Source organism: Geotrypetes seraphini, chromosome 5 (assembly GCF_902459505.1).
Source record: "Geotrypetes seraphini chromosome 5, aGeoSer1.1, whole genome shotgun sequence".
Classification (NCBI taxonomy): Eukaryota; Metazoa; Chordata; class Amphibia; order Gymnophiona; family Dermophiidae; genus Geotrypetes; species Geotrypetes seraphini.
The window spans coordinates 2,957,136-2,983,598 of NC_047088.1; the positions used below are offsets into that span (position 1 = coordinate 2,957,136).

Here is a 26,463-nt window from a genome sequence, read left to right on the forward strand (position 1 = left end):
AGCCCCTTCTGGTGATTCAGACAGGTCGTGACCTGTTTGGGCCGCCGCGGGAGCGGACTGCTGGGCAGGATGGACCTATGGTCTGACCCGGCGGAGGCACTGCTTATGTTCTTATGTTCTTATGGTCTCCTCGCCTTGTGTTCCAAGGTTAATGCCTCTGATGATGGAATCCCCCAACAGTAATAGTTTTCTGTTTTTGGCCTTTTTATTTGTGCTTAGGGTGTGCTTGCTCTCTTGAGTTACCTTCATTGGTTCCAGTCCCACCTCCCTTCTGTTTTCTTGAGTATCACTAGTGGAGCGAAGGAATTCTGTAGAGGTAATATTTGTGAAGGTGGATGTTTCTGTGTTACATGTCGCAGTCTTCCTGAGCCTACTGTGACCCATTTATTCCTGGGCTGTTTTATTCTTTGAGGTAGAGGTGGTAAGTTGGTATGATTTTGTGGAGAGATGAAAGCTGCTTTAATTGTATTCAATTCCTGTTTAAGTTTGCAGAGCTCCTCCTTAATACTATCAAGTTGAAGACAGATGGGGCAAGCCTTAAGCCTCCAAATAATGTGTCTTGGAATTAAAGCACCACAGTGATTGCATAGAATAAAGCTCTGTAGTACTCCCACCTGTTTGTCCCATTGACTTTTGAAGTCAAGCACGCTACTGGCGTCTACTACCTGGCGGGGAAGATCATTCCATCGATCAATCACCCATTCGGTGAAGAAGTATTTCCTGGTGTCACCATGAAATCTTCCTCCCTTAAGTTTTAGTGGATGCCCTCTTGTCGCCGTGGGACCCTTTAGAAAAAAGATTCCTCCTCCACTTTGATGTGACCCATAATGTATTTAAATGTTTCTATCATGTCTCCCCTTTCTCTGCGCTTCTCGAGAGAATATAATAATAATAATTTTATTTCTTATATACCGCTGTACTGTGAGGTTCTAAGCTGTTTACAGTAGAAACAGAAGAAATGCAATAAGTAAGATTAATTAAGATGAAGAGAAAGTACTTAGAGTTCCCTGACTGTCCCAAAGGCTCACATTCTTGCTAAAGTACTTGAGAAGAATAAATTAGTTAGGTTATAAACATAGAGTAGCAGAAGGTAGGAAAACAGTTCATAGGAAAATTAATTTCGAATACATTATACATTATATATATATATAAGTGCAGTCTGATCAGGTGTTCTTCTTATGGGATGTCTTTAAGTCCTGAGACCATCCTTGTGGCCATTCTCTGTATCGACTTCATTCTCTTCACATCCTTTTGATAATGTGGCCTCCAAAATTGGACACAGAACTCCAGGTGAGGTCTCACCATAGATCTGTAGAATGGTAGTATGACTTCCGGCTTTTGGCTGATAAAGCTCCTTCTGATGCAACCCAGCATTTGTCTTGCCTTTGCTGAAGCTTTCTTCACCTGATTGGCAGCTTTCATATCTTTCCGGATGAGAACTTCCAAGTCCCTTTCTGCAGTAGTTCTTGTTAAGTTTTCACCGTTCAAGGTGTATGTTTTGCATGGATTTCTGCTCCCAGGGTGCATTACTTTACATTTCTTGGCATTAAAGTTTAGTTGCCAAGTATTGGACCATTTTTCCAATACAAGCAGGTCTTGCTTCATAGTGTTGGGTCTGGTTGTGCTGTCAGGTTCTGAGGCCCTGCCCACAACGCTGCATAGTTTAGCGTCGTCGGCAAATAGTGTAATTTTGCCTCGAAGTCCCTGAGTCAGATCCCCTACAAAGATATTAAATAGCATCGGACCCAAGACCGAGCCCTGCGGCACTCCACTGGTCACTCTCAAAGTTTTTGAGAGGATACCATTTACCACCACTCTTTGAAGCCTGCCGCTAAGCCAGTCTTGTACCCATGCTGTTAGTGTTTCTCCTAGTCCTAGCGAGTTCATCTTATTTAATAACCTTCGGTGTGGAACACTATCAAAAGCCTTACTAAAGTCCAAATACACTATGTCCAGGGACTCGCCCTCATCCAGTTTTTTTGTTACCCAATCGAAGAAGCTTATCAGATTGGATTGACAAGACCTTCCCTTTGTAAAGCCATGCTGGTGGGGATCTCTTAATCTTTCATCATCCAGGAACATGTCTAGTCTGTTCTTAATCAATTTTTCCATGAGTTTACTCACTATTGATGTGAGACTCACCAGTCTATAATTTTCAGCCTCTGACCTACCTCCCTTTTTGTGGAGTGGGATAACGTTGGCAGTTTTCCAGTCTAGGGGTACTTTTCCCTTGCTCAGGGAAAGATTGAAGAGCACGGCCAACGGCTCTGCCAGGACATCGCTCAATTCTCGAAGTACTCTAGGGTGTAGATTGTCCAGGCCCATAGATTTGTTCACTTTTATTTTTGATAGTCTTCGATTGCAGTAAATTCCATGTCCCGGAATGGGTCTTCCGAACCCCCCCTTATCTATAGCTGAGGACCGGATCCTGGCGCTTCACAAGTGAAGACTGAGCAGAAGTAGTTGCCGTCAGGTTTCTTAAGGTGCCCAATATCGCTTGTGTTCTTCTTCCTGTCGCTGTTGGATGGCAGCAACAGCTGGCACTGGATACAGTGGTGATGGATGTGGTACGGGCAGTGTGCCAAATTGCAGAAGCAGAGAGAAAGAGAAGGAGTGAACAGCAGTGGTGTCTACTGTGCAAGGGGGTGCGACTTAACCTCCCTGACGCCTGTGTATGAGTGTTTGAGTTTTTGTTTTAACTGAGTTTTTGTATTTCTGTTTATTTATTGCAGGGAGTTTCTAGTCACTTTGTGTACAGGGTTTGGGGCTGTTTAGTTTTCATATGTACAGGTTTGGTTTGGGGCTAGTGATGCATTAGTTTCTCTTTGTATTATTTGCATGGTATTGGCTGCTTTGACTTTGTAATGCTTTTTGGTGTAAGTCCAGTAGTTGGAACATAAGCACAGTACCAGGTGGACTTCTAAGGTCTATGGGCCAAAAATATCAAAGAGAAAAAGACAATTTAATACATGGATGGACTGTTTAGGTCTAAGTTACTATGTTTCTAAATATGGTGAAAAAGCACAATTTCTGGGGCACGTGTCTGTATTTCCCTTTCTCTATCGAATCCGATGCTGTTGCTTGTCATTGAACCACTGCTGGGTTAACTTTTGCAATAGTTTAAGTGGTCTTCAGTGAAATATTTGCTCAACAGCAGAACACGAAAAATGTCCTAGAAGTACTTTTTTACTCCTTGCTTTGATTCTGTAGAATAGTTTCTGTTGTTCTCTCAGGGTTTCTGCAGCTGGCATTGTGCTTGTTGCAGCTTTCTGGGTCTCGCTGTGCCTTGTCACTATTATGCAAAACTGGCATTATTGAAATAGGAAGTGAAAAAGGCTAAAATAATTGATAAAAAGTCCTAGAATGAGATTTAAAAAGTAAGAAATTCTTTCCAGCTACATTGGGCAGGAAGCTGATACTGGAATGAGAAGTGCGACAGGCTGTTTAATGTGCAAAGCTCGACTTCTGGGCAACCTCAGAAATGCAAACTGTGTGCTGTGATTTAATCTTTGGGGTTAGTAAAGTCACTTTATTTCACTGTGGACAACTGGGTGCATTTCTGGGTCTGTGCAAGGAATCTTGTTACTTTGGGGGATTTGGCCACTGTCTGAGGCGTTATAGCAGCTGCACCGAGCTTCTGTCTTGTGTTGCCAAGTCCATGAATATCATCTAAGAGTGGGGAGAAAATAAAGAAGATAGCAAGTAATGAGGCGAAAGGGTTGTTGAAAGCAGCAGCTAGCATGACGTCATTGTTTGCTTCCCCGAGATTTATTGCTTGGTACAAATTTACCTACTGTAGTTGCCTCTTGGAGACTTTTAGGTAACAGATACCACACTATTTCCAGACTTTTCAATATAGAGATTGCTGCACACGCATTCTGTCATCTAGAGCAGTGTTCTTCAACCACTGGTCCACCAAAATTTCCTGCCGGTCCACAGGGCTGGCATGTGCATCAGGCCCAAAACTGTGTTCTTCAACTGCCAGTCTGCGGTGCGATCAATGCGTTGTTAATAAGATTATATTGTGTGTATATATGAAAAATAAATGGAAAAAATAGTGTTACAATTAGGACTATGGGGGCAGGGTCTGGCCCACGACTTAGCCCAGTGTTCTTCAACCGCCAGTCTGCGGACCGATGCCGGTCCTCAAAATAATTCTTTTATTTCTGCCGGTCCAGAAGTGTAAAAGGTTGAAGAACACTGATCTAGAGCACCCGCCCTAAAGGCTCTTCAAATCAATCTTGCAAGCAGCCTCTTGCTCAGGTATCTCATTTATGGAATTTTCTATTATTGACTATCTATAATAATAAAATGGTAAACATAGAAATAGACGGCAGATAAGGGCCCACGGCCCATCCAGTCTGCCCACCTTAATGTCCCTCCCCTACCTTTGCCCTGTGAATAGATCCCATGTGACGATCCCATTTGGCCTTAAAATCAGGCACGCTGCTGGCCTCAATCACCTGTAGTGGAAGACTATTCCAGCGATCAACCACTCTTTCAGTGAAAAAGAATTTCCTGGTGTCACCTCGTAGTTTCCCGCCCCTGATTTTCAACGGATGTCCTCTTGTTGTCGTGGGACCCTTGAAAAAGAAGATATCTTCCTCCGCCTCGATACGGCCCGTAAGATACTTGAACGTCTCGATCGTGTCTCCCCTCTCTCTGCGCTCCTCGAGCGAGTATAGCTGTAATTTGTCAAGCCGTTTTTCGTATGGTAGATCCTTGAGTCCCGAGACCATCCGGGTGGCCATTCTTTGCACCGACTCCAGTCTCAGCACATCCTTGCGATAATGCGGCCTCCAGAATTGCACACAGTATTCCAGGTGGGGCCTCACCATGGATCTATACAATGGCATAATGACTTCCGCCTTACGACTGACGAAACCCCTTCGTATGCAGCCCATGATTTGTCTTGCCTTGGACGAAGCCTGCTCCACTTGATTGGCAGACTTCATGTCCTCACTGACGATTACCCCCAAGTCTCGTTCTGCTACCGTTTTTGCTAGGATCTCGCCATTAAGGGTATAAGACTTGCATGGATTCTGGCTGCCCAGGTGCATAACTTTGCATTTATTGGCATTGAAGTTGAGTTGCCATGTCCTAGACCATCGCTCCAGTAGGAGTAGGTCGTGCATCATGTTGTCGGGCACTGAATCTTCTTCTGTTGTGCATTTGCCCACTACATTACTCAGTTTGGCGTCATCAGCAAATAATGTTATTTTACCTCGAAGCCCTTCTGCCAAGTCTCTTATAAAGATGTTGAATAGGATTGGGCCCAAGACTGAGCCCTGTGGTACTCCACTAATCACCTCCGTCATTTCGGAGGGGGTGCCGTTCACCACCACCCTTTGGAGCCTACCTCCAAGCCAGCTCCCAACCCATTTCGTCAATGTGTTACCTAATCCTATAGAACTCATCTTGCTCAGTAACCTGCGGTGTGGTACGCTATCGAATGCTTTGCTAAAGTCCAGGTACACGATGTCCAGGAACTCCCCAATATCCAGCTTCCCCGTCACCCAGTCAAAGAAGCTGATCAGGTTGGATTGGCAGGATCTCCCCTTAGTAAATCCATGTTGTCGGGGATCCCGTAGATTCTCCTCATCCAGGATCTTATCTAATTGGTGTTTGATTAGAGTTTCCATTAGTTTGCTCACTATCGATGTTAGACTCACTGGTCTGTAGTTTGCTGTCTCCATCTTTGAGCCTTTCTTGTGGAGTGGAATGACGTTAGCTGTCCTCCAGTCCAACGGGACGCTGCCTGTACTAAGGGAGAGGTTGAAGAGCGCGGACAGTGGCTCCGCCAAGACATCACTCAGCTCCCTAAGCACCCTGGGGTGCAGGTTGTCCGGCCCCATTGCTTTGTTAACCTTGAGCTTTGACAGCTCACCGTAGACACTGCTGGGCGTAAACTCAAAGTCACTAAACGGGTCAACTGAGACAACCCTTGTCTGTAGCTGAGGGCCGAGCCCTGGCGCTTCTCGGGTGAAGACTGAGCAGAAGTATTCATTTAATAGTTGGGCTTTTTCCGAATCCTTTTCCACATAGTCTCCGTCTGGATTCCTAAGACGTACAATCCCGCCTGAGTTTTTTCTTCTGTCACTGATATACCTGAAGAAGGATTTATCTCCCTTCTGGATGTTCTTTGCCAGAGACTCTTCCATGTGGAATTTAGCCTCCCTGACTGCTGTTTTGATGGCTTTTGATTTGGTCAGGTAGTCTGCTCTAGAGTCCTGCTTCCCTGATTGTTTGTAAGAGATGAATGCTTTTTTCTTCTCCTTGATCAGGTCTGAGATCTCCGCAGTAAACCACTGTGGCTTATTGTTCCTTCGCCGTTTACTTACTGATTTTACATAGCGGTTTGTTGCTTCTTGTATGGTTGCTTTCAAAGTCGACCACATGTCTTCCACGGTATCGGTTTCTTCTTGGCTTTGTAGCGCCTGGTGAACGAAGTCTCCCATTTCTTTGAAATTTGTGTCCTTGAATTTGAGGACTTTGGGTTAGTGTAGTAGATTTAGTGAAACCTTTCCTGATATTGAACCATACCATGTTGTGGTCACTGGAGGCCAATGTGTCGCCCACCGAGACCTCTGTGACACTTTCTCCATTGGTAAGTATCAGGTCCAGTATTGCCTGATCCCTTGTCGGTTCCAACACCAGTTGCCTGAGGCTTGCTCCTTTCATAGAGTTTAATAGCCTCCTGCTGCTGCCGGAAGCAGAGGTAAGTGTAACCCAATCCACATCAGGCATGTTGAAGTCACCTAGCAATACTGTGTCCCCACGCAAGGTGATATTTTCTATATCTTCGATTATTTCCATATCCAGGTCATCCTGTTGTCTTGGGGGTCTGTAAATTACGCCAAGATACAAGCATTTGTCCTTCCCTCTGGCCAAATTAACCCAAAGGGATTCCCCAGTATACTGGACATCTGAGATTCTCGTAACCTTAATGTCATCTTTAGTATATAGTGCTACACCCCCTCCCATCCTACCCTCTCTGTCCCGGCGAAGCAAGTTGTAACCCGGTATGACCATGTCCCACCCGTGGAAGTCTGTGAGCCAGGTTTTGGATATCGCCACCACATCCAGGTCGGCATTCCTTATTTCTGTTTCCAATTCCAGGATCTTGTTTCCTAAACTGTGTGCGTTGACGTACATAGCCCTCCATGTTATATTTTTGTTATGTCTCAGTGGGGATATTCCTGTTTGAGCTATTTGAACACCTTTAGCATTGTTTGTGTTATTTGTGCTTTCCTGAGGCTCAGAACCACAATGTGTACTCCCCATATACCCAGAACTACAGTGTGTACTCCCCCTAGACCCGGAATTACAATGTGACCCATAAATATGTTGTGACCCTACTCCCGACTCAAAAGTGTGTGCACTCACCCCTGACCCAGAATTTCGGTGTCTACTTTCCTCAGCCTCATAAATGTATTGGCATTTTAGTTCGCCTGGTATATTGTTTGTGCCTGTACCCTCCCCCGACTTACCTAGTTTAAAGCCCTGTGGAGTAGGCGGGCTAGGCGGTGTCCAAGGACATTCTTCCCTCTTCTGGTTAGGTGTAGCCCGTCGTGTCCCTGTAGTCCTTGCAATGCTTCTCCATGGTAAGCATGCATGCGCACTCTAAAGCCGTGTTCCCTGATCTGTCGCGATGTGGCCACAAGAGTGTGCATGCGCGCTTACCACGCATCGGGCTATGAAATACCGAATGGGGGAAAATGGCTAAATGTGAATCGACTGCTCACTTTTTCAAAATGCGCAAAGACTAGGGAACACACCATGAAGCTACATTGTGCAGGGTTCTCACTCAGTCCTCAAGATATACCCAAGTCAGATCGGGCTTATGCTCAAGCTGCCGCCACGGCTCCTCTCTCGAACCACACCAGGCGGGGATCGAGAGAGGAGCTGGGGCGTCGACTTTGAACTAAAAAATGAAGTTGTTAGAAGGGGATCGGGAACACTTGCAATTACCTGAAAAACTGAATTTTTAAGCCACGCTACAGATCTTCCCCACCGCACCCAGGCCCTGGCGGTCCCCGCCGGCAGGAGGGCTTCAAGAGAGCCGGCTGTCGACGGAGGGCAGACGTGGGCCCAGGATAGACTTGCTCCAGCTTGCGCCACCTTCAAAATTAAAAATAAACGGCCCCACACCGCCTCCCTGCTCGCGCAGACCTCCATCAACGAAAAACGGCACTACCATTTGAAGTTTATTTTAAAAGTTTAAAGTCGCTACGGCTCCTCTCACAAGCCACACCTGCGTTGGAGAAAGCTTCCGATGCAGGCAGCGATCGTGAGAGGAGCCGCCGCAGCAACTTTAAACTTTAAAAATAAACTTCAAATGGTAGTGCCGTTTTTCCATTTCCGGCTGTGCCCTTGCCATCTCTTTTGCTTTCTCCCTAGCCCCCAGTGCCCTACGGGTCTGTACCTTTGTATTTATCCTTTCGAGTGCGCATTTTAATACTCGAGGCAGCAAAACAGCCATGCAGGTGGTGCCTGAGCAACAAGCCTGTCTTGCTGTCTTATCCCACCAGGCCGTCTGTTTCTTAAGGATTAATTATGTGCCAAGAATAAATAGGGAGCCGATGCAGAAGCTATATGGAGGGAGACAGCAGAAAGGGGAGAGGTAAGTGGTACATGCTGAGAGGGAGACCAAGGCAGAAACTGAGGAAGATCCAAAGGCAATTGTCTGACTGGTATAAGGAAAAGAAAGAAGGGAAGAGATGGAAAAAGACCAAAAAAATATAGGGTTCTTCAATAAAGTTTGACTGTCAACCCATTGCTGCTGTGCTTTCCGGTACGCCTCCAAGCCGTGGCTCCTCCCCCCGCCCCTCTCTTTCAGGCTGCGGAAGAGAATGGAGTGTTGGGCTTGGTGGAAGTGTTTGTGTCTGGGTTGCAGGATGGTAAAGCTGTGGAGCTGGCAACAGGTACACGTGCATGCGTTTCTTTCCTCTCTCTCGGCCACAACCCTGTAGATTAATGGCGGCTCTGATTATAGGGGAAGACTTTTGCACTTAAGTTGCGGAGGGAAATGCTGCTGCACATGGAGGGGGAAGGAATGCTGCGCACAGGGAAGTGGGGGGGAGAGAAATGCTGCTGCTGCATAGGAGGCAGGGAGAGAGACAGAAAGACAGACAGCGGGAGGGAGAGAGACAGAAAGAAAGAAAGACAGACAGACATATTCTAGCACCCGTTAATGTAACGGGCTTGCTTTCGGGAGGGGGTAGGGAGACAGAAAGGGGCCACGGAGAGACAGTCAGGCATGGAATAACAGATAAATACAGGTAGGCAGGGGGCCAGGGAGAAAGACAGAGAGACATACAGAAAGAAAGACAGGGGGCCAGGGAGAGAGACAGACAGACATAAAGAAAGACAAACAGACAGGGGGCCAGAGAAACAACAGATAAATACAGGTAGGCAGGGGGGCCAGGGAGAAAGACAGAGAGACATACAGAAAGACTGGGGGCCAGGGAGAGAGACAGACATAAAGAAAGACAAACAGACAGGAGGCCAGAGAGACAGATAGAATAAACACAGGCAGACAGCATGCAAGGAGAGAGACACAAAGAAAAAAAGGCAGACAGCCAGCGGCCAAGGAGAGAGAGAGAAAGAAAGAATGACAAACAAACAGGGGGCCAAGGAGACAGAAAGAAAGACAAACAGCCAGCCAGCATCTAAGGAGAGAGAGAGAGAAAAAGAAACCTCCCCCCCGGACAAACACTAGCCAAGGAGAGAGACAGACAGAAAGAAAGACAGACAGACAGACATCTATTCTAGCACCCATTAATTTAACGGGCTTAAAGACTAGTCTAATATAAAGTGACTTGTATGTCCAGGAAAAAGGTAACTATAGGATTGCTTGTTTTTTTTCCTTCTTTCAGGATGGTATGTTGGATAGACATGAATTCCTCACCTGGGTTCTGGAGTGCTTTGAAAAAATTCGACCAGGGGAAGATGAACTACTGAAACTTCTTCTGCCCCTCTTGCTGCGGGTAAATCATTTTGATATTATTCTCTCTCTTTTTTTTTTTAACGCAGGCCTCTCTCCTCCCTCTTGTTTTCCTTCATGTCAATTTATTAATGAGATTCTTGATCCCTTTTTGTAGTTCAAGCAAAGCAGTTTACATACAGGTACTTTCTATACGATCACAGTCTTAAGATTTTGTACATGGGGATTGGAAGGTCAAGTGACTTGCCCAAGGTCACAAGGAGCCGCACTGGGAATCGAACCCAGTCCCCTGATTCTCAGCCTACTGCGCTAGGTTACTACTCATGCCATATTAGGTCAGACAAATAGGTCTTCTACCTCAGTATCCTGTTTCCAACAATGGCTAATACAGGTCACAAATACCTGGCAGAAACACAAACAGTAGCATCATTCCATGCTACCAACCCCAGGGCAAGCAGTGGCTTCCTCCATGCCTGTCTTGATAGCAGACTATGGATTTTTCCTCCAAAAACTCATCCAAACCTTTTATAAACCCAGCTTTGCTAATCGTTGTTGCCACCTCCTCTGACAATGCGTTCCAGAGCTCAACTATTCTTTGAATGAAAAAAATATTTCCTCCTGTTTGTTTTAAAAGTGAGTGTTCTCTGGTCTTTGTACTTCCTGAAAGAGTTCTTTCTTGGTTTTTCCTGGCCTGCCTACATGCAAGTGTTCTTTCTACTCTGCTCTTCTGAATGTGCTGTCCTATGGAGATTCATTCTTGTCTTTCTCTCCTGCAGTACTCTGGGGAGTTTGTTCAGTCTGCATACCTCTCCAGGCGCCTTGCATATTTCTGCACCCGGAGACTGACAATGCAACTAGATGGTATTTCTGGGCACCCACCCCACATCATCACAGCTCAGGCTGGAGGCACCCTACCATCCACTCCCACCTCTCAACCTCCTGCAGGAAATTTACCCAGCACTCCCTTCAGTGACCTCCTCCTGTGCCCACAGCACCGCCCTGTGGTATTTGGACTTAGCTGCATGTTACAGGTAATGTCATAACTAACCAAGGACATTTTAGCATTGGTAAAGTGTGACTTTTTTGCTATAAATTAAATGTTACCAAAAATCTGAAAAATGACAATTTCCTTTTTGTCCTGACAAATGATTGTGATCTGATCCTACCAGCAGATGAAGGTAGAGATACTGAACTATTCCAGTGACATCACCAGTTTAAGGGCTAGTTCCAGTATTTCTCTACTTCTACTAGATGTTTTAGGTCTGGTCTACTTGCACAAGTACCTTGTCCTGTCCTGACTCCCCTACTACTGCTACTATTAATTATTTTTATCCCCTAATTGGATACTCTTGGGTTTGTGTTATGGTTCCTTTCCAATAGAGCACGGAGGTGAATGTTCCACCTGCTATCCCATGGGCTTCAGCTTAGTGAAGGGCACAGCAAAAACCCCAAAAGAACCACTGGGTTCCACTAGATATGGAAAACCCCAAAACAAGGGCACAATGGAACAGATGATCTGGATGAAAAGATCTTTCTTGGATATCTAGCAAAGTACAATGTCTTTCATATGCATGAAAGTCCACAAGTATGAAAAGAGGGGACTGAGAGGGGACATGATCGAAACATTGAAGATAATGAAGGGAATAGACTTAGTAGATAAAGACAGGTTGTTCACCCTCTCCAAGGTAGAGAGAACGAGAGGGCACTCTCTAATGTTAAAAAGGGATAGATTCCGTACGAACGTAAGGAAGTTCTTCTTCACCCAGAGAGTGGTAGAAAACTGGAACACTCTTCCAGAGGCTGTTATAGGGGAAAACACCCTCCAGGGATTCAAGACAAAGTTAGACAAGTTCCTGCTGAACCAGAACGTACTCAGGTCAGGCTAGTCCCAGTTAGGAAACTGGTCTTTGACCTAAGGGCCGCCGCGGGAGCGGACTACTGGGCACGATGGACCACTTGACCCAGCAGCGGCAATTCTTATGTTCTTAAATGACATGGGACCCAACAAGGTGGTCCGTATTTTGGCCCAAAGGCCTTCCTCAGGGGTCTTAAAACACTTTCTCAGACAATGTAGTGCAGTGGCAAACTCTGATATGTGTCTACAAACGTTTCCTTGGTAAAACGTAAGGAAGTTCTTCTTCACCCAGAGAATGGTAGAAAAGTGGAACGCTCTTCTGGAGGCTGTTATAGGAGAAAGCACCCTTCAGGGATTCAAGAAAAGGTTGGATAAGTTCCTACTGGAACAGGACATACGGCAGTAAAGCTAGACTCAAATAGGGCACTGGTCTTTGACCTAAGGGCCGCCGTGTGAGCGGACTGCTGAGCACGGTTGGCCACTGGTCTGACCCAGCAGCAGCAATTCTTATTTTCTTATGTTCTTAAAATGTTGGCATTTCAGGCAGCTTTATGGGGAAAAAGAAATTAGTATTCATATATCATTTCTCACATTTTATTCAGCCTTTAGAAAAATGTTGAAAACATATCTTTTTGGTAAACATCATGACTAATTTACTGTATTTATTACATTTAAGCTGGAAATATAATCTCTGGTAAACTTAATGATCGATTGTGATCTACATTGTTAGTAATTCTTGTCTTGTAAACCGCACAGAACCGTGAGGTCATTGCGGTATGTAAGAATCTATGTAATGTAATCTCTGATGTGTTAAAATATGTTGCACTTCTGAACATATGAACAGCTCTCCTGCATTTAAGTCTGTTTACTCCCCCCCCCCCAAAAAAAAAAAAATTGGCTTTATTCACCTATTTGTCAGTGGAAGAAACCTGTGATATCAGCGGGGAAGCATGGCTGCTTGAGAATGGGGCTGTGAATTGGGTGAGTTAATTCATCAAAGCATAACACACAAACCTGCAGGAGGAATTACCTTGAGCCACTAGAGGTAGCAGGGGTAGGCAGGAAGCAAGCAGATGAACCCTGGCTGGTGAGCTGCATAAGTGAAGAACTCGCAAGGCGAGATAATGGTGGTGCCACCCACGGCAGTGGGCAGCAGATATCAAAGGTTGATTTCAGGCATTTGAGGGGTGAGTTAAACAAATGGTAAAAGATATCAGGACTCATGTAGCAGAGCTAGCAGGTTGCATGGAGGAGGTGGCATTGTGAGTTGGAGAACAAATGGAGACTTGGTATCTACAAAATACTACCATGAGCCCAGTGGTGTACCAAGGGGGGGGGAGGTCCACCCCGGGTGCAGCCTTAGGGGGGTGCACAGCCGGATAGGTCCGGAAAATTCTGGGACTGCGAAGGCACTCAGCGGCAGCGTCATCGGTGCACCCCTCCCCCTCCGCGACGGCACTCAGCGTCATCGGCGCCCCCCCTGCCCCACGACAGCACTCAAGTTCGGCCTCCTTCTCCCGGCATCAGCAGAACTTCAGATCGGCAACAGGTGCTCAGTCAAAAGCTTCCCCTGACTCAGCTTCCTGTTTCCGCCCAGGCAGTTCAGTCAGGGGAAGCTTTTGACTGAGCACCTGTTGCCGATCTGAAGTTCTGCTGATGCCGGGAGAAGGAGGCCGAACTTGAGTGCTGTCGCGGGGCAGGGGGGGGGCGCCGATGCCGCTGAGTGCCATCGTGGAGGGGGGGCGCCGATGCCGCTGAGTGCCGTCGCGGAGAGGGGGGCGCCGATGCCGCTCAGTGCCGTCACGGGGGGGAGAGGCCTTGCCGATCTTGTTGCCAAAATCGGAAAGGTGAGGGAGAAAGATGGGCCTGTGGTGAATGGAGAGATTGAGAGAAGAGGACAGATGATGGAAGTGGAGAGAAGGGGGAGAGAGAAGAGGGCAGATGATGGAAGTGGGGGAAAGAGAGAGAAGGGGCAGATGATGGAAGTGGGGAGAGAGAAGAGGGCAGATGATGGAAGGAGGGGGAAAGAGTGAGAAGGGGCAGATGATGGAAGTGGGGAGAGAGAAGAAGGCAGATGATGGAAGGAGGGGGGAAGAGAGAGAAGGGGCAGATGATGGAATTGGGGGGGAAATAGAGAGAAGGGGCAAATGATGGAAGTGGAGAGAAGGGGAGAGAGAAGAGGGCAGATGATGGAAGTGGGGGGAAAGAGAGAAGGGGCAGATGATGGAAGTGGAGAGAAGGGGGAGAGAGAAGAGGGCAGATGATGGAAGTGGGGGGGGGAATGAGAGAGAAGGGGCAGTTGATGAAAGTGGGGAGAAGGGGCAGATGATGGAAGTGGGGGGGAATGAGAGAGAAGGGGCAGTTGATGAAAGTGGGGAGAAGGGGCAGATGATGGAAGTGGGGGAAAGAGAAGGGGCAGATGATGGAAGTGGAGAGAAGGAAAAGAGAGAAGAGGGCAGAGGATGGAAGGAGGGGATAAATAAAAGGAGGGCACATGATGGGGGAAAGGATTGAGTTAGGGAAATACTGGAGGGGGTGAGGGAAAGAGGTGGCGAGCTGTAGGTAGACAGTAAAAAAGGAAATTGATGAGAGGATAGTAAGAACGTAATCTAGATGGATGCAGAAAATAAATTGAAAAGGAAAATGAGGGAAGAAAGGGATTTCAGAAGAGAGGTGTGGGAGAGGGAAGGAGAGGAGAGAGATGCCAGACCAATGGGAGTGAAAGGAGAGATGGAAGGATGAGGCATACAGTTTCTGGAAGGGGCATAGAAGGAGAGAAGATGCCATATAGGGGCAGAGAGATGGCAGACAGTGGATGGAAGGAAGAGAGTAACAAGAAGATGAGGAAAGCAGAAACCAGAGAAGACAAAGGTAGAACAAAAATTTTCTATTTATTTGTTGCTTTAGGAGACATGTGTCACTGTTTCTGTGGTGTTGCATTGTATGCAGAGTCCAGCTTCTTGCTGGTTCAATTTAACCTTTGTCTAAATATTTCTATTTTACCCCCCTTTTACAAAACTATGGAGTGTTTTTTAGCACCAGCCGTGGTGGTAGCAGCTCTGATGCTCAGAATTCTATGAGCATCAGAGCTGTTACCACCGTGGCTAAAATCCACACTACAGTTTTTAAAAAAAAATAATTTCTTTATTCATTTTTAAACTTACATCAAGTGTACAGTAAATATCAACCAAATATAATACAACATCACTTGAAAAATTTTCAGTATCATACACCAAGAAGATTTAACCCCACCCCCTCCCAAATTCATATACAACTAATATATACCACATAAAAATAATATCTTACGACAATCATCTATATATTCTTAATGGAAAAACAAGAAATCCCCCCCCCAAATCCACATGTGTATTAAGATTGGGAAAAGTGTAACTTATTCATTACTATAATTTAATAAAGGTCCCCACACATCCTTAAATTTATTATAATAACCTTTTTGAACAGCCAACGCTCTTTCCATTTTATACACATGACAAACTGAAGACCACCAAAAACAATAATTCAGTCTTCTACAGTCCTTCCAATTATGTGTTATTTGTTGGATGGCAACTCCTGTTAATATCAATAATAGCAGTTTTGTAAAAGAGAGAGGGATTAGTTTGTGATGACATTATTCCATACTAGGTGAAGGTATTTTCTGTGTTCTGTGTGTTTGAAAGACATGGTTTTCTGTTAGGATTAACGGTGTAGGATTGATCTGTACTAGTCTGGCTTGTTTAGTTTTACAATGGGTGTATTGATGTTGTACTGCTCACTGCATATGTAAGATGCTGCCTTTTCCTAGGTATTCATGTGTGACGTGTGGCTTGTTACTAAAAATCATGTTTTTTGTACAGATGGGGGGGGGGTGTCAAACAATGATGGGCCCCAGGTGTCACATATGCTAGGTACGCCACTGCATGAGCCTACTGAAGTAAGTAGAGGATTTAGAAAACTGGTAGAGCACTGGACACAGAGGAGTAGAGAGATTTTGTGGCAGTGGTACAAAAGCTCTGCTGGGATGGAATAGGATTTTGTGGTGATAGTGAGGTAGGAAAAGACCAAGATAGACAGAGCACATAGGGTTCTGGGGGAGTATTCGAAAGACATAGTGCCACGCCTTCACAGTTTTACAGCTAAGGATCAGTTTTTCAGCCATTACCTTGCAAAAGGAATTTTATAAAATCTTAAATTATGCACCAAAGCAATATTTCTTTTTGCATTATTAATAACCATTGATGGGAATCATAAAAAGGATGCTACAACTCAAGAAGTATGGACTCTTATTGCAAAAGGAGGGCTATTTTGCTTCCAAATTGGAGAATATGTGCTCAAGGGCCAAACAGACTAGGGTTAAGTGACTTGCCCAAGGTCACTTGGAGTGCACCAGCGTTACTAAAAATGTATACAATCCCTTAGACACCAGATTGCCAGCAAGGAGCTTTTCTAAGATAGTAGAAGTAAAAGATGGAGACTTCTTGGGGGCGGGGGAAGGGGATTTCAATCCAAATGTGGATCTTGGTTTGGTGGTAGGGGGAGCCTTTAATAGGAGTGTTAGGGATCGTATACATTTTTAGAAACCTTCTTGACATAATACGTATTCCTGAATTTACCTTTTATGTATTGATCGAAGCAGAGAGGGAAGATAGACCATCACATAATCTGATTCTTGCACAAGTCTGGATTATTGATGTTCAAATGGGCATCGAGGATTAGGTATTAAATATTAGTGACTAAACGATAATCTTCTCAGAGACCCCCAGCTGATCAGTCAGCTTGAGATGGTCCTAAAATATGATTTGACGACACTCTCTAAAATTAAAAGGGGATAGACTCCGTACAAACATAAGGAAGTTCTTCTTCACCCAGAGAGTGGTAGAAAACTGGAACGTTCTTCCGGAGTCTGTCATAGAGGAAAACACCCTCCAGGGATTCAAGACAAAATTAGACAAGTTCCTACTGAACAAGAACATGCGCTGGTATGGCTCATCTCAGTTAGGGCACTGGTCTTTGACCAGAGGGCCGCCGTGTGAGCGGACTGCTGGGCATGATGGACCACTGATCTGACCCAGCAGCGGCAATTCTTATGTTTTAATGTTCGTAAGATGAAGTTTGTAAAAGCAGCTTTTTATAACAGAACTTACATGATCGTGATAAGTTAACTCTTTGTCTCTGTCTTTACCAATGAGGACACTGCAACAATGCCCGAAACAGGGAGAGTATTCATGGGACAAATAGAGGAAAGCCGCACCACAGTGAATGTGGATTTGGACGAGATATACTATCAGATTGACAAACTAAAAAGTGACAAATCCCCTGGACCGGATGGAATTCACCCGAGAGTGTTAAAGGAGCTTAAGGTAGAAATTAGAGAACTATTACAAACCTTAGCTAACATGTCAATTAGAACCGGGCGAATACTTGACGACTGGAAGATAGTGAATGTCATCCCAATCTTCAAAAAAGGATTGAGAGCAGAACCGGGCAACTACAGACCTGTTAGTCTTACGTCAGTTCCTGGGAAGATGGTTGAGGCACTAATTAAGGATAGCATAGTGCAACACCTGGAAAATCACGACCTGATGAGAGCTAGTCAACATGGCTTCAGGAAGGGAAAGTCATGTTTGACGAATTTACTTCCATTTTTTGAGAAGGTAAACAAACAAATCGATAACGGAGAACCGGTGGATATAATATTCTTGGACTTTCAGAAAGCGTTCGACAAGGTTCCACACGCAAGACTTCTGAGGAAACTACAAAGCCAAGGAATAGAGGGGGATATACTAAGATGGATAGGCAAATGGCTAGAAAACATTGCAGAGGGTTAGCATAAATGGGAAGTTCTCGGACTGGGAGAGGGTTACAAGCGGTGTGTCCCAGGGTTCGGTTCTTGGGCCCATCTTATTCAATATCTTCATAAATGACCTGGAAGATGGAACATCAAGTAATATAATCAAGTTTGCAGATGACACAAAACTATGTGGGGCAGTTGGGTCACAAATGGACAGCGAAGAACTCCAAAGAGATTTGAACCAGCTAGAGAAATTGGCGGAAAAGAGGCAGATGAAGTTTAATATAGAAAAATGCAAAGTGATGCATCTGGGCAAAAAAAAACAAGGAACATAAATACATAATGTTAGGAGCCACATTGGGCAAGAGTGACACCAGGAAATTCTTTTTCACTGAAAGGATGGTTGATCGCTGGAATAGTCTTCCACTTCAGGTGATTGAAGTCAGCAGCGTGCCTGATTTTAAGGCAAATGGGATAGACACATGGGATCTATTCACAGAGAAAGGTAGGGGAGGGTCATTGGGGTGGGCAGACTAGATGGGCCGTGGCCCTTATCTGCCGTCTATTTCTATGTTTCTATGAACAAGAAAAGGACCTGGGAGTGCTGATACACATGACCCTGAAGCCGTCGGCTCAATGTGCACTGGCGGCAAAGAAAGTAAACAGGATGTTGGGAATGAAAAAGAAGGGAATCATGAGCAGATCAGTGGACGTCATAATGCCGCTTTATAGAGCAATGGTCAGACCGCACTTAGAATACTGTATCCAACACTGGTCTCCCTACCTAAAGAAGGATATAACACTTCTGGAGAGGGTGCAGAGAAGAGCCACGAAGCTAGTAAAAGGTATGGAGAACTTGAGCTACCAGGAACGCCTCGGAAAACTGGGGTTGTTCACCCTCGAGAAGAGAAGACTGCGAGGGGATATGATAGAGACTTTTAAAATACTAAAAGAATTCGACAAAATAGAGCAAGAATCATCGTTATTCACGTTGTCAAATGTGTCTCGGACAAGAGGACATGGTCTGAATCTGAGGGGCAGCAGGCCCAGGACAAATGTCAGAAAGTTCTGCTTCACACAGCGAGTGGTGGACGCTTGGAATGCTCTCCTGGAGGAGGTTGTGACGGAGACCACCATTCTAGGTTTCAAGGGCAAGTTGGATGCGCACCTTCTTGCGAATCACACTGAGGGATACGGGTAAACATGGTAATCAACAGGGAACACCTAGCTTAGCGGGTCGCTGGAATAGATGGACCTAAGGTCTAATCCGGTGAAGGCATTTCTTATGTTCTTATGTCTAGGATGACTCCTAGCAATTTTATTTTGGGTTCCATTTGTATTAGGCAGGATTCGATGGAGATTTGTCTGGTTATTGGTTCAGTGTTTCTGGTCGGGAAAAGTATACCATGGGATTTATTTATATTGAGAGAAAGTTTGTTCGAAGCCAATCGCTGATTTTATCCAGTTTCGAGTTTATTTCCTGTATATCATGAATATTGGGAGGATCAATGGGATGAAGAAGTTGGATATCGTCTGCATATGCGAAGATTGTGAATCCAATAGACTGGGTCAGAGTGAGAAGAGGTGCTAGAAAAATGTTGAGGAGTAAAGGGGAGAAAATTGAGCCTTGAGGAACACCCATAGGTTTGATTAATTGGTAACGAAGTCATTTCTTTTGAGTAGACCTTGAAATTACGATCTTCGAAGTAGTAAGTAAACCACTGGAGAGCAGAACCAGTGATACCGCAGTTTTTAAGACAATTAAGGAAGAGGAGATGATCAACAGTGTCAAAAACCACTGACAAATCTAGTGAGATAAGAAGAATGGATTTACGGTGATCAAGAAAGTAGTAGATAGTAGAGATAATTCTATAGAGTGGTTTGAACGAAAGCCAGTTTGGTAAGGATGAAGAGCATTGGTTTTATCAAGGAATTCCATAAGTTGACTGAGTACTAATTTTTCCATAAGTTTGGCAATGAAAGGGAGGTTGGCAATTGGACGATAGTTTACTGGCTGGGATTCATCAAAATTTTGGTTTTTCAGTTTAGGAAAAAGTAGAGCAGATTTCCAATTTTTTGGGACAACATTGGAGGAAAGGCTCTTGGTTATCATTTCTAAGATGAATAGACTGAAGATAGGAAATAATTTTTTTAGGATTGATGGGGGAATGCTCTCTGTTGGATTATTGGAAATGTTTATTGATTGGATGACTTTAAGTAGATCCAGTAAGGATGAAGGGTTGAGGTTAGAAAAATTGCTATAGGATAGAATATTAGTCTGGTCTGTGAGGTCCAGGGACTGTAAAGTTGTTGATTTCCCTAAGTCTTGTCTGATATCTATTATTTTCTGGTCAAAGTAGTTAGCTAATTCTGTGACTGTTGGTTGAATGAGTGGGGAGCAGTGTTTTTCTTTGAGTATAGAGATGATTGTACTATACTGAATAATGCAGAAGAGTTGCGGACGGTGACTATATATTTAGAATAGTTGTCCTTTTTGGCTCTTTGTATTGCATTTTTGTATTGTGTAGCATTAGAAACGGGAACTATAGGACCGAGATTGCCGCCTCTTATGTTCGGAAGAGCGGAGTTGTCGATGAAGAAGGGTTAGGTTTTTGGTGAACCATGGCTTCTTTTTGGGTTGTAAACTGGTTGTTTTTCTTGAGATGGTGCTAGAAAGTCTATTAGGGATTGAGTTAAGTATTTCCAGAGATCGGCTGGTTCATTTGAAATCTCATTGGAAAATTAGTCCAATTGGCACATTTCCGCACAATTCTTCTGTGGCTTCTTGACTGGCTCCCGTGAATTCTTGCAAGAATTCGCGGGAGCAAGTCAGGAAACCGCTCAGCACCCAGCAGCAGCACCAAAGCGCACTCCTGTTCGGTGCCACTCAGCGGCTGAAGAAACCCAATCTTGCGGCAGCCACCACTGACCGGGTTAGCAGTAGGGCAGGAGCACGGAAAACTCGCTCCTGTCCGCTGCACCTTCTCATCCACCATGGATCGGCAGAGAAGGTACGAGGACAGGGCAGAGAGGGGGGACAGGGTGCAGAGCCTGGCGGCAGCCTGCAATAATTCTGGGAGGGGGGGGGTGCTGACCCCCATTTAAAATCCCGGTTTATATTTGAGTATATACAGTAAGTTTTAAAATTGTGATTAGAGAATGACACGGTGACAAAATTCATCACCGTTCCCGTCCCCGCGGATAACCGCGGGAAACCATCTTCATGTCATTCTTTAAGGAGAGAGGGAAGAATCAGAGTATGAATGGCCACAGCTACTGACCCGCAAGCTTTGCTTTGAAGAATGCTGGTGTAGATGGACTGAGGTTAAAATAGACACTATAAAATGACATGGGATTATTTCCCGCGGTTATCCGCGGGGACGGGAACGGTGATGAATTTTGTCACCGTGTCATTGATCTTGTTGTGTAACGGGCTGCAGTTTCATCGAGAGATTAGGTTAGAACAGGGGTAGACAATTCCGGTCCTCGAGAACCACAGGTAGGTCAGGTTTTCAGGATATCCACAAACAATTTTATTGATGCAAACAACATCAAATACAACATAAGACGCTTAATACAATAATGATGCATCAAATACAATGGTACTCTCTACCCCACCTCATCAAAACACACCATATCACCAAGAATTGGAAAAATTATAGTAGACTTAACTATACTTTTTGGTGGAATTTGTTGTGCCATATTTACAAAATGGAAAGAACAATTGCCATACAAAAAGGAAATTATAATAATTTTAAAAAGATATGGGGGCCATTGACAACTTGTTGCAATGATTAGACGCCATTTTCCACAGAAAGTACATTTATAATAGGGGAAAGGGGGGTGGTATAAAGTTCTATTTAAGGTTTAATCATTAGATAAGAATGTAATATTTATACGAAATTTATGTTTAAATATTTGAAGGGTGGGTGGGGAGGGAATAAATTACATGTATTTAAGATAATAATTGAAAGAAATTCAAGTGATGTGTATAAGTACAATTGATGTAATATTGTGTACTTGATGTAAGATGAAAAATGAATAAAGACTTTGGAAAAAAAACAACACACCATTTCTATCTCAATCCTACTAAATGAAAGCCCAATTGGATATCCACAATGCATATATATGAGATGGATTTACATGCACTGCCTCCTTTAGATGCAAATGTATCTCATGCATATTTATTGTGGATATCCTGAAAGCCTGATCTTCCTGTGGCTCTCAAGGACCGAAATTGCCTACCCCTGGATTACAAGATCCAAAAATGCAGACCTGAAGGTTTTTCCATGAATGCAGAATTCAGAGAAGAGGCCTGGTTGTCAGCTAGTCTAGTCGTATTTGGGCTTCAAAAGTGACTGACAGGATAATCTGGTTGTAATGATAGTGCCCTTCAAATGGCCTTTTGGATGAGAATCCTGGTCCTCTGATTGTAATCTTCTGTGGCTCCAGTGATCTAGGATCCTTTTCTTTTCTCCCTTTTGTAATCTGAGGTTAGATATGAGCAATATCCCTTCTCTTATGTTCTTCTATTTCTTTTCTACAGAGCATTGTACTGTGCTGCCCCAGTGCCTTGGTCTGGCACTATTCCCTGACTGACAGCAGGATAAAGACAGGTTCTCCACTTGACCATCTACCTGTTGCACCCTCCAGTCTTCCCATGCCAGGAGGTAACTCTGCTTTCACACAGCAGGTGAGCAGTTGTGTTCCCTGATACTCCCCTATACTAGATTATAGGGTTTTCCTTCTCCCAGGCAGCAGGAGGTACTAATCAAATGTGGAACAAACTATAGGTCCCAGCATGCACTGGGCTATGGAGCTCACTGTTGAGTCACAGGGGCAGGATTCAGAAGAAGGAGGTATTTCTACCCAGGCTGGGTTTATTTTAGCGAGGTCCCTAAGGGAGAAAGAGGAACTCTCAAATTTTCCCTAGAGATAGGCAGAGGCAGGCCTTGGGAAAACAGACTGGGGCCTGTATGTGCTTGGCTGAGGTAAGTAAAACTCATTCTATTTTGTGTAAGGCAAATGATAACAAATAAAAATTATCTTTATATGTAACTGTGTCTTGACTGAATATGTGCTGACCTCTCTGGGAAGCCAGGCTAGTTTCCCACATCCCCCTTTTATATACTATATGTCCAGTGACTTGCATTTGTTAGGAACATTGCAATAATTATGCTGATATGTCTGGATGCATGTGAGGCTAACCTTACTGTGGTTCATGTTACTAGTTGCCAATGCCGACTGGATTAATGATATACTTCTGAGTTTTATGGTGGGCAGGGGTTGCTTTACGTTTTTGAGTATATGTAGTCTTGTTATGAGCTCAGACCAGATAAACTCAAAGGTAGGCAAACTTAATCCTTGAGAACTGAAAACCAGTTATGTGGGTTATGTTTTTAGGATTTTCACAATGAGATCTTTTTGCATACAGTGGAAGGAGTGCATGCAAATAAATGTCAATGCAAATTGTGGGACTCTTACAAGCCAATTGCCCGTCCCGGGGCTAGGGTTATACCAGTGTATGGGTGTGTTACATCTGCTGATAGGCTTTTGTTTTCTTTGTGTTTTTAGGTTCGGGCTAAGTTGCGTGAGATTGAGCAGCAGATAAAAGAGCGGGGTCAGGCTGTGGAAGTCCGATGGTCCTTTGACAAGTGCCAGGAAACCACAGCAGGTAGATTGTGGCTCTGATCCCCTTCCAACTGAAGTGATGGTGTCCTCATAGCAAGGGTGATGTCATTGATGGAACCTCCATAGAAAGCTTCTCCAGCTTCAAATATACTCAGTCATTCCACCATGTATGAGCATCGCTTCCCACCTACAACTGTCATGCTTGCCTTCTCAATTTTCATTTCTCTGCAAAGTTAGAAATGCATCACCAGAGCTCACCTCAAAACATTTTTCTAGTGCAATAGGTGTGCCCTTTTGGATGAGGGACTTATATCCCAGTGCTTGCGATTCTTGCAGAAGGAATCCACTGCAGATTTTGAATCCTTCCTACTTCACAAAGGGTCCTGCTGCCCCCTACAGTTTTTCATTTTCCATACAAGGAATGTTTCTGATCTGCTCTGCATATGTCTTTATTTTTGTTGTTTTTTTTCGCATATTTTCTTCATCTTTCAGTGCTAAGAGCTCACATAGTTGAAGGATCAGCTCTGCCTGAGTGGAGGAGAAGCAGACTGAGGTCTGCAGTTGAAAGGCTAATCCCTTGTGGTACCTGTTATTCAGCCTGCAGAAGCCTTTTTGGAGTTCGGGGCCCTCCCCTGGTAGCACTGCTCACCTACTGCTTACAGGGGTTTGACTGCAGGCTGTTAGGCATCCTTAGGGGACTCAGTGGTGTCTCACAGGATGCTGGCTGTGTTTTGCTTACCCCTCTTTTATGCGCGTCTTCGGGGGGTTGGAGGCTCAGTCAGAAACTGGTTAGACTGACATCCCGAAGATTCAGCGCTTGAAGGATGTTCTGTTTGAGGAAGTGATTTCTTCTCCCTGATCCAGCTACTTTTGGAGCTGAGGCAGGCTGCAGCGCATTGCCAGCACAGTGAGTAAAGCTGTTACAGCTGATGAGGAAGATCAGGGGGGGGTCTGCAAATGTTGTTCTTGAAGGTTTCTGCCTTCTGCCTGTTTCTTGATGTAACCCCACCTCTAAAATCCTAGAATTACTAGTTTTTTCATTTTGTTTTAGCATGTTTGAGTCGTTTTTTGGTGCAAAAACGCTACTGTGACAGCCATCTTGGATTTCCTGATTTTTTTTTTTTTTAATTTATTTTATTTTATTTTTTTCAAAGTTCTCCAGAAGTTTCAAATCACCTCATTTTGCCTCAAAACTGGCAGGGATGGAGACCCTAATTCATGCCAGGTTTGCACTGGATGGGTGCTCGAAGCGTGTCCTTGCACCTCGTACCATGCAACATGTAATTGGGGCGTGTAGGAGTGGCTGGCTTAGCCTCCTGGCTTAGCCTCCCCGTTGCTCTCTAGAGCCGAAGAACAGGCAGGAAGCCCGTTCATTAGGGCAACTTTCCTTTCGGTATCCTGGAAAGGATGTCATTCTAAGCACAGGGGTGCGGAGACCGTGGAGCCTAAGAGATGTAAACTGGAGTCATCAAAGGAGACTGAGTGCTGCCTAGTTTGGTATTTTATCCAGAATTAATTTGATGTGGAGAGCCTTTCAGTACAGCTGATCTTCAGACAGCTCACGAGGGGGCAGGGGCTCCCAGGGTGCATCTATCTCACTGGCTATAGCTGACCAGACTCTAGGAGACTTCCTAGGGGGATTAAGATGATGATGAGTCTCTTACTATGCCATTGATGTCACAGGATGCGTCCTCCCTGTCGGGGGATGCAGGGTTGCAGTCAGGTGCATTAGACCCCATGGTGGCTCTTGATCCAGGAGATGGTCCCATGGTTCTCTGGTTGTTCAAACCCTCAGCTCTGTTGAATCTGATTCGCTTCGGCAGTTAAACTTGGACTCCCAGCAGGTCCCCTCTACTTCCTCCTTTTATTATGAGTGGAGTGAGAGCCTAGTCTTCTACGTTTCCCTGGCATCCTGATATTAATGTGTTGGTCATGGAGCATTGGGATGCTCCAGAAGGGTTCTTTAAAGTTACCAGGACTATTGCTCGGCTGTATCTGATGGCACAGGAGTGTCGTCAACTGTTCACTTAACCCAAGGTGGATTCCTTGGTAGTGCAGGTTACAAAGCGCACCTTCCTTCCGAGCAAGGGAGGCATGGTGTTAAAGGATATGCAGGATTGCAGAGTGGATATGGTTCTTAAGAGGTTGTTCGAGACTTTAGCCACATCCAAATCTGCCATTATAGAAATGGATAATCAAACAAAGATCAAATGGAACAGTACTACCCAGTCACCTGTTTAGCATAATCCTCAGTTTAAAATCCAAGGTCAATACATTGAATGGAAATCATGGCGTAGACTGGGAATATGGTCTTTTGATCACTTGATGGATGGAAATAATAATAATTTTATATACCGCAGGACCGTGAAGTTCTATGCGGTTTACAATGATTAGAAATGTTACAGGTTGAGTGAATAACCAAAGTTACAGATTGAATCAATAAACAAAGTACAGATTTAGCGACAGGTGGTTCTTGCGCTCGGTTATTAAGGACTAAGATTGAATAGGTTGGTTTCCTAAATATTTCAGGAATAGATGTGTTTTCAGGCGTTTCCTGAATTCTCCATAGGTAGTAGGCACAAGCAATTGTTCAAGGTCTTTACCCCATAATGCTGCTTGATGTGCGAGAAGATGTTGATGATGACTTTTAAATTTATAACCTTTAACCGGTGGAGAAACGAAGTTCAGGTGTGAGCTTCGCTTGTGTCTGTTGGTTGAGAAAGAGAAAAGGTCTGCTATGTATTTAGAGGCTAAGCCATAGAGTACCTTGAAGCAAAAACAACCAAACTTGAATTTCATACGTGCCTCCATCGGTAGCCAGTGTAGAAGTCGATAGGAAGGTGTCACATGATCAAACTTCTTCAGTCCACAAAGTAGTCTAACCGCTGTATTTTGAACTAGTTGCAATCGCCGCATGTACTTCTGGGGAAGTGCCAAGTAGGCGATGTTACAATAATCAAGTTGACTCAGAATAAGGGATTGTACTAGAATTCGAAATGAAGAGGCATCGAAGTAAGCTCTGATGGACCGAAGGTTCCAGAGGGTGTGAAAGATTTTTCTGATCAAGGAGTCAACCTTTTGGTTTTGGTCCAGTGTTACACCCATTATCTTCATAGTGGGTTGAATTGGATAACTAAGGTTGTTGATGCACATTTGTGCTTTAGTGTCGAGCGGGTATGGCGCTGCTATGAAAAATTTTGTTTTCTCTGAGTTTAGTTTTAGTCTGAATTTGGTCATCCATCG

At 44.6% G+C, this 26,463-nt stretch overlaps 1 protein-coding gene across 1 annotated transcript in view; it reads left to right on the forward strand.

Moving 5' to 3' along the window:
- The window catches only part of MED12 (mediator complex subunit 12), a 708,291-nt gene that overhangs the window by 90,608 nt on the left and 591,220 nt on the right, over positions 1–26,463 (forward strand). Inside the window, exons 6-9 of the mRNA XM_033943934.1 lie at positions 9,879–9,989; positions 10,723–10,977; positions 22,136–22,282; positions 23,164–23,263. Of these exons, the coding sequence (XP_033799825.1) occupies positions 9,879–9,989; positions 10,723–10,977; positions 22,136–22,282; positions 23,164–23,263 (613 nt within the window). The remainder of the gene's footprint in view (positions 1–9,878; positions 9,990–10,722; positions 10,978–22,135; positions 22,283–23,163; positions 23,264–26,463) is intronic.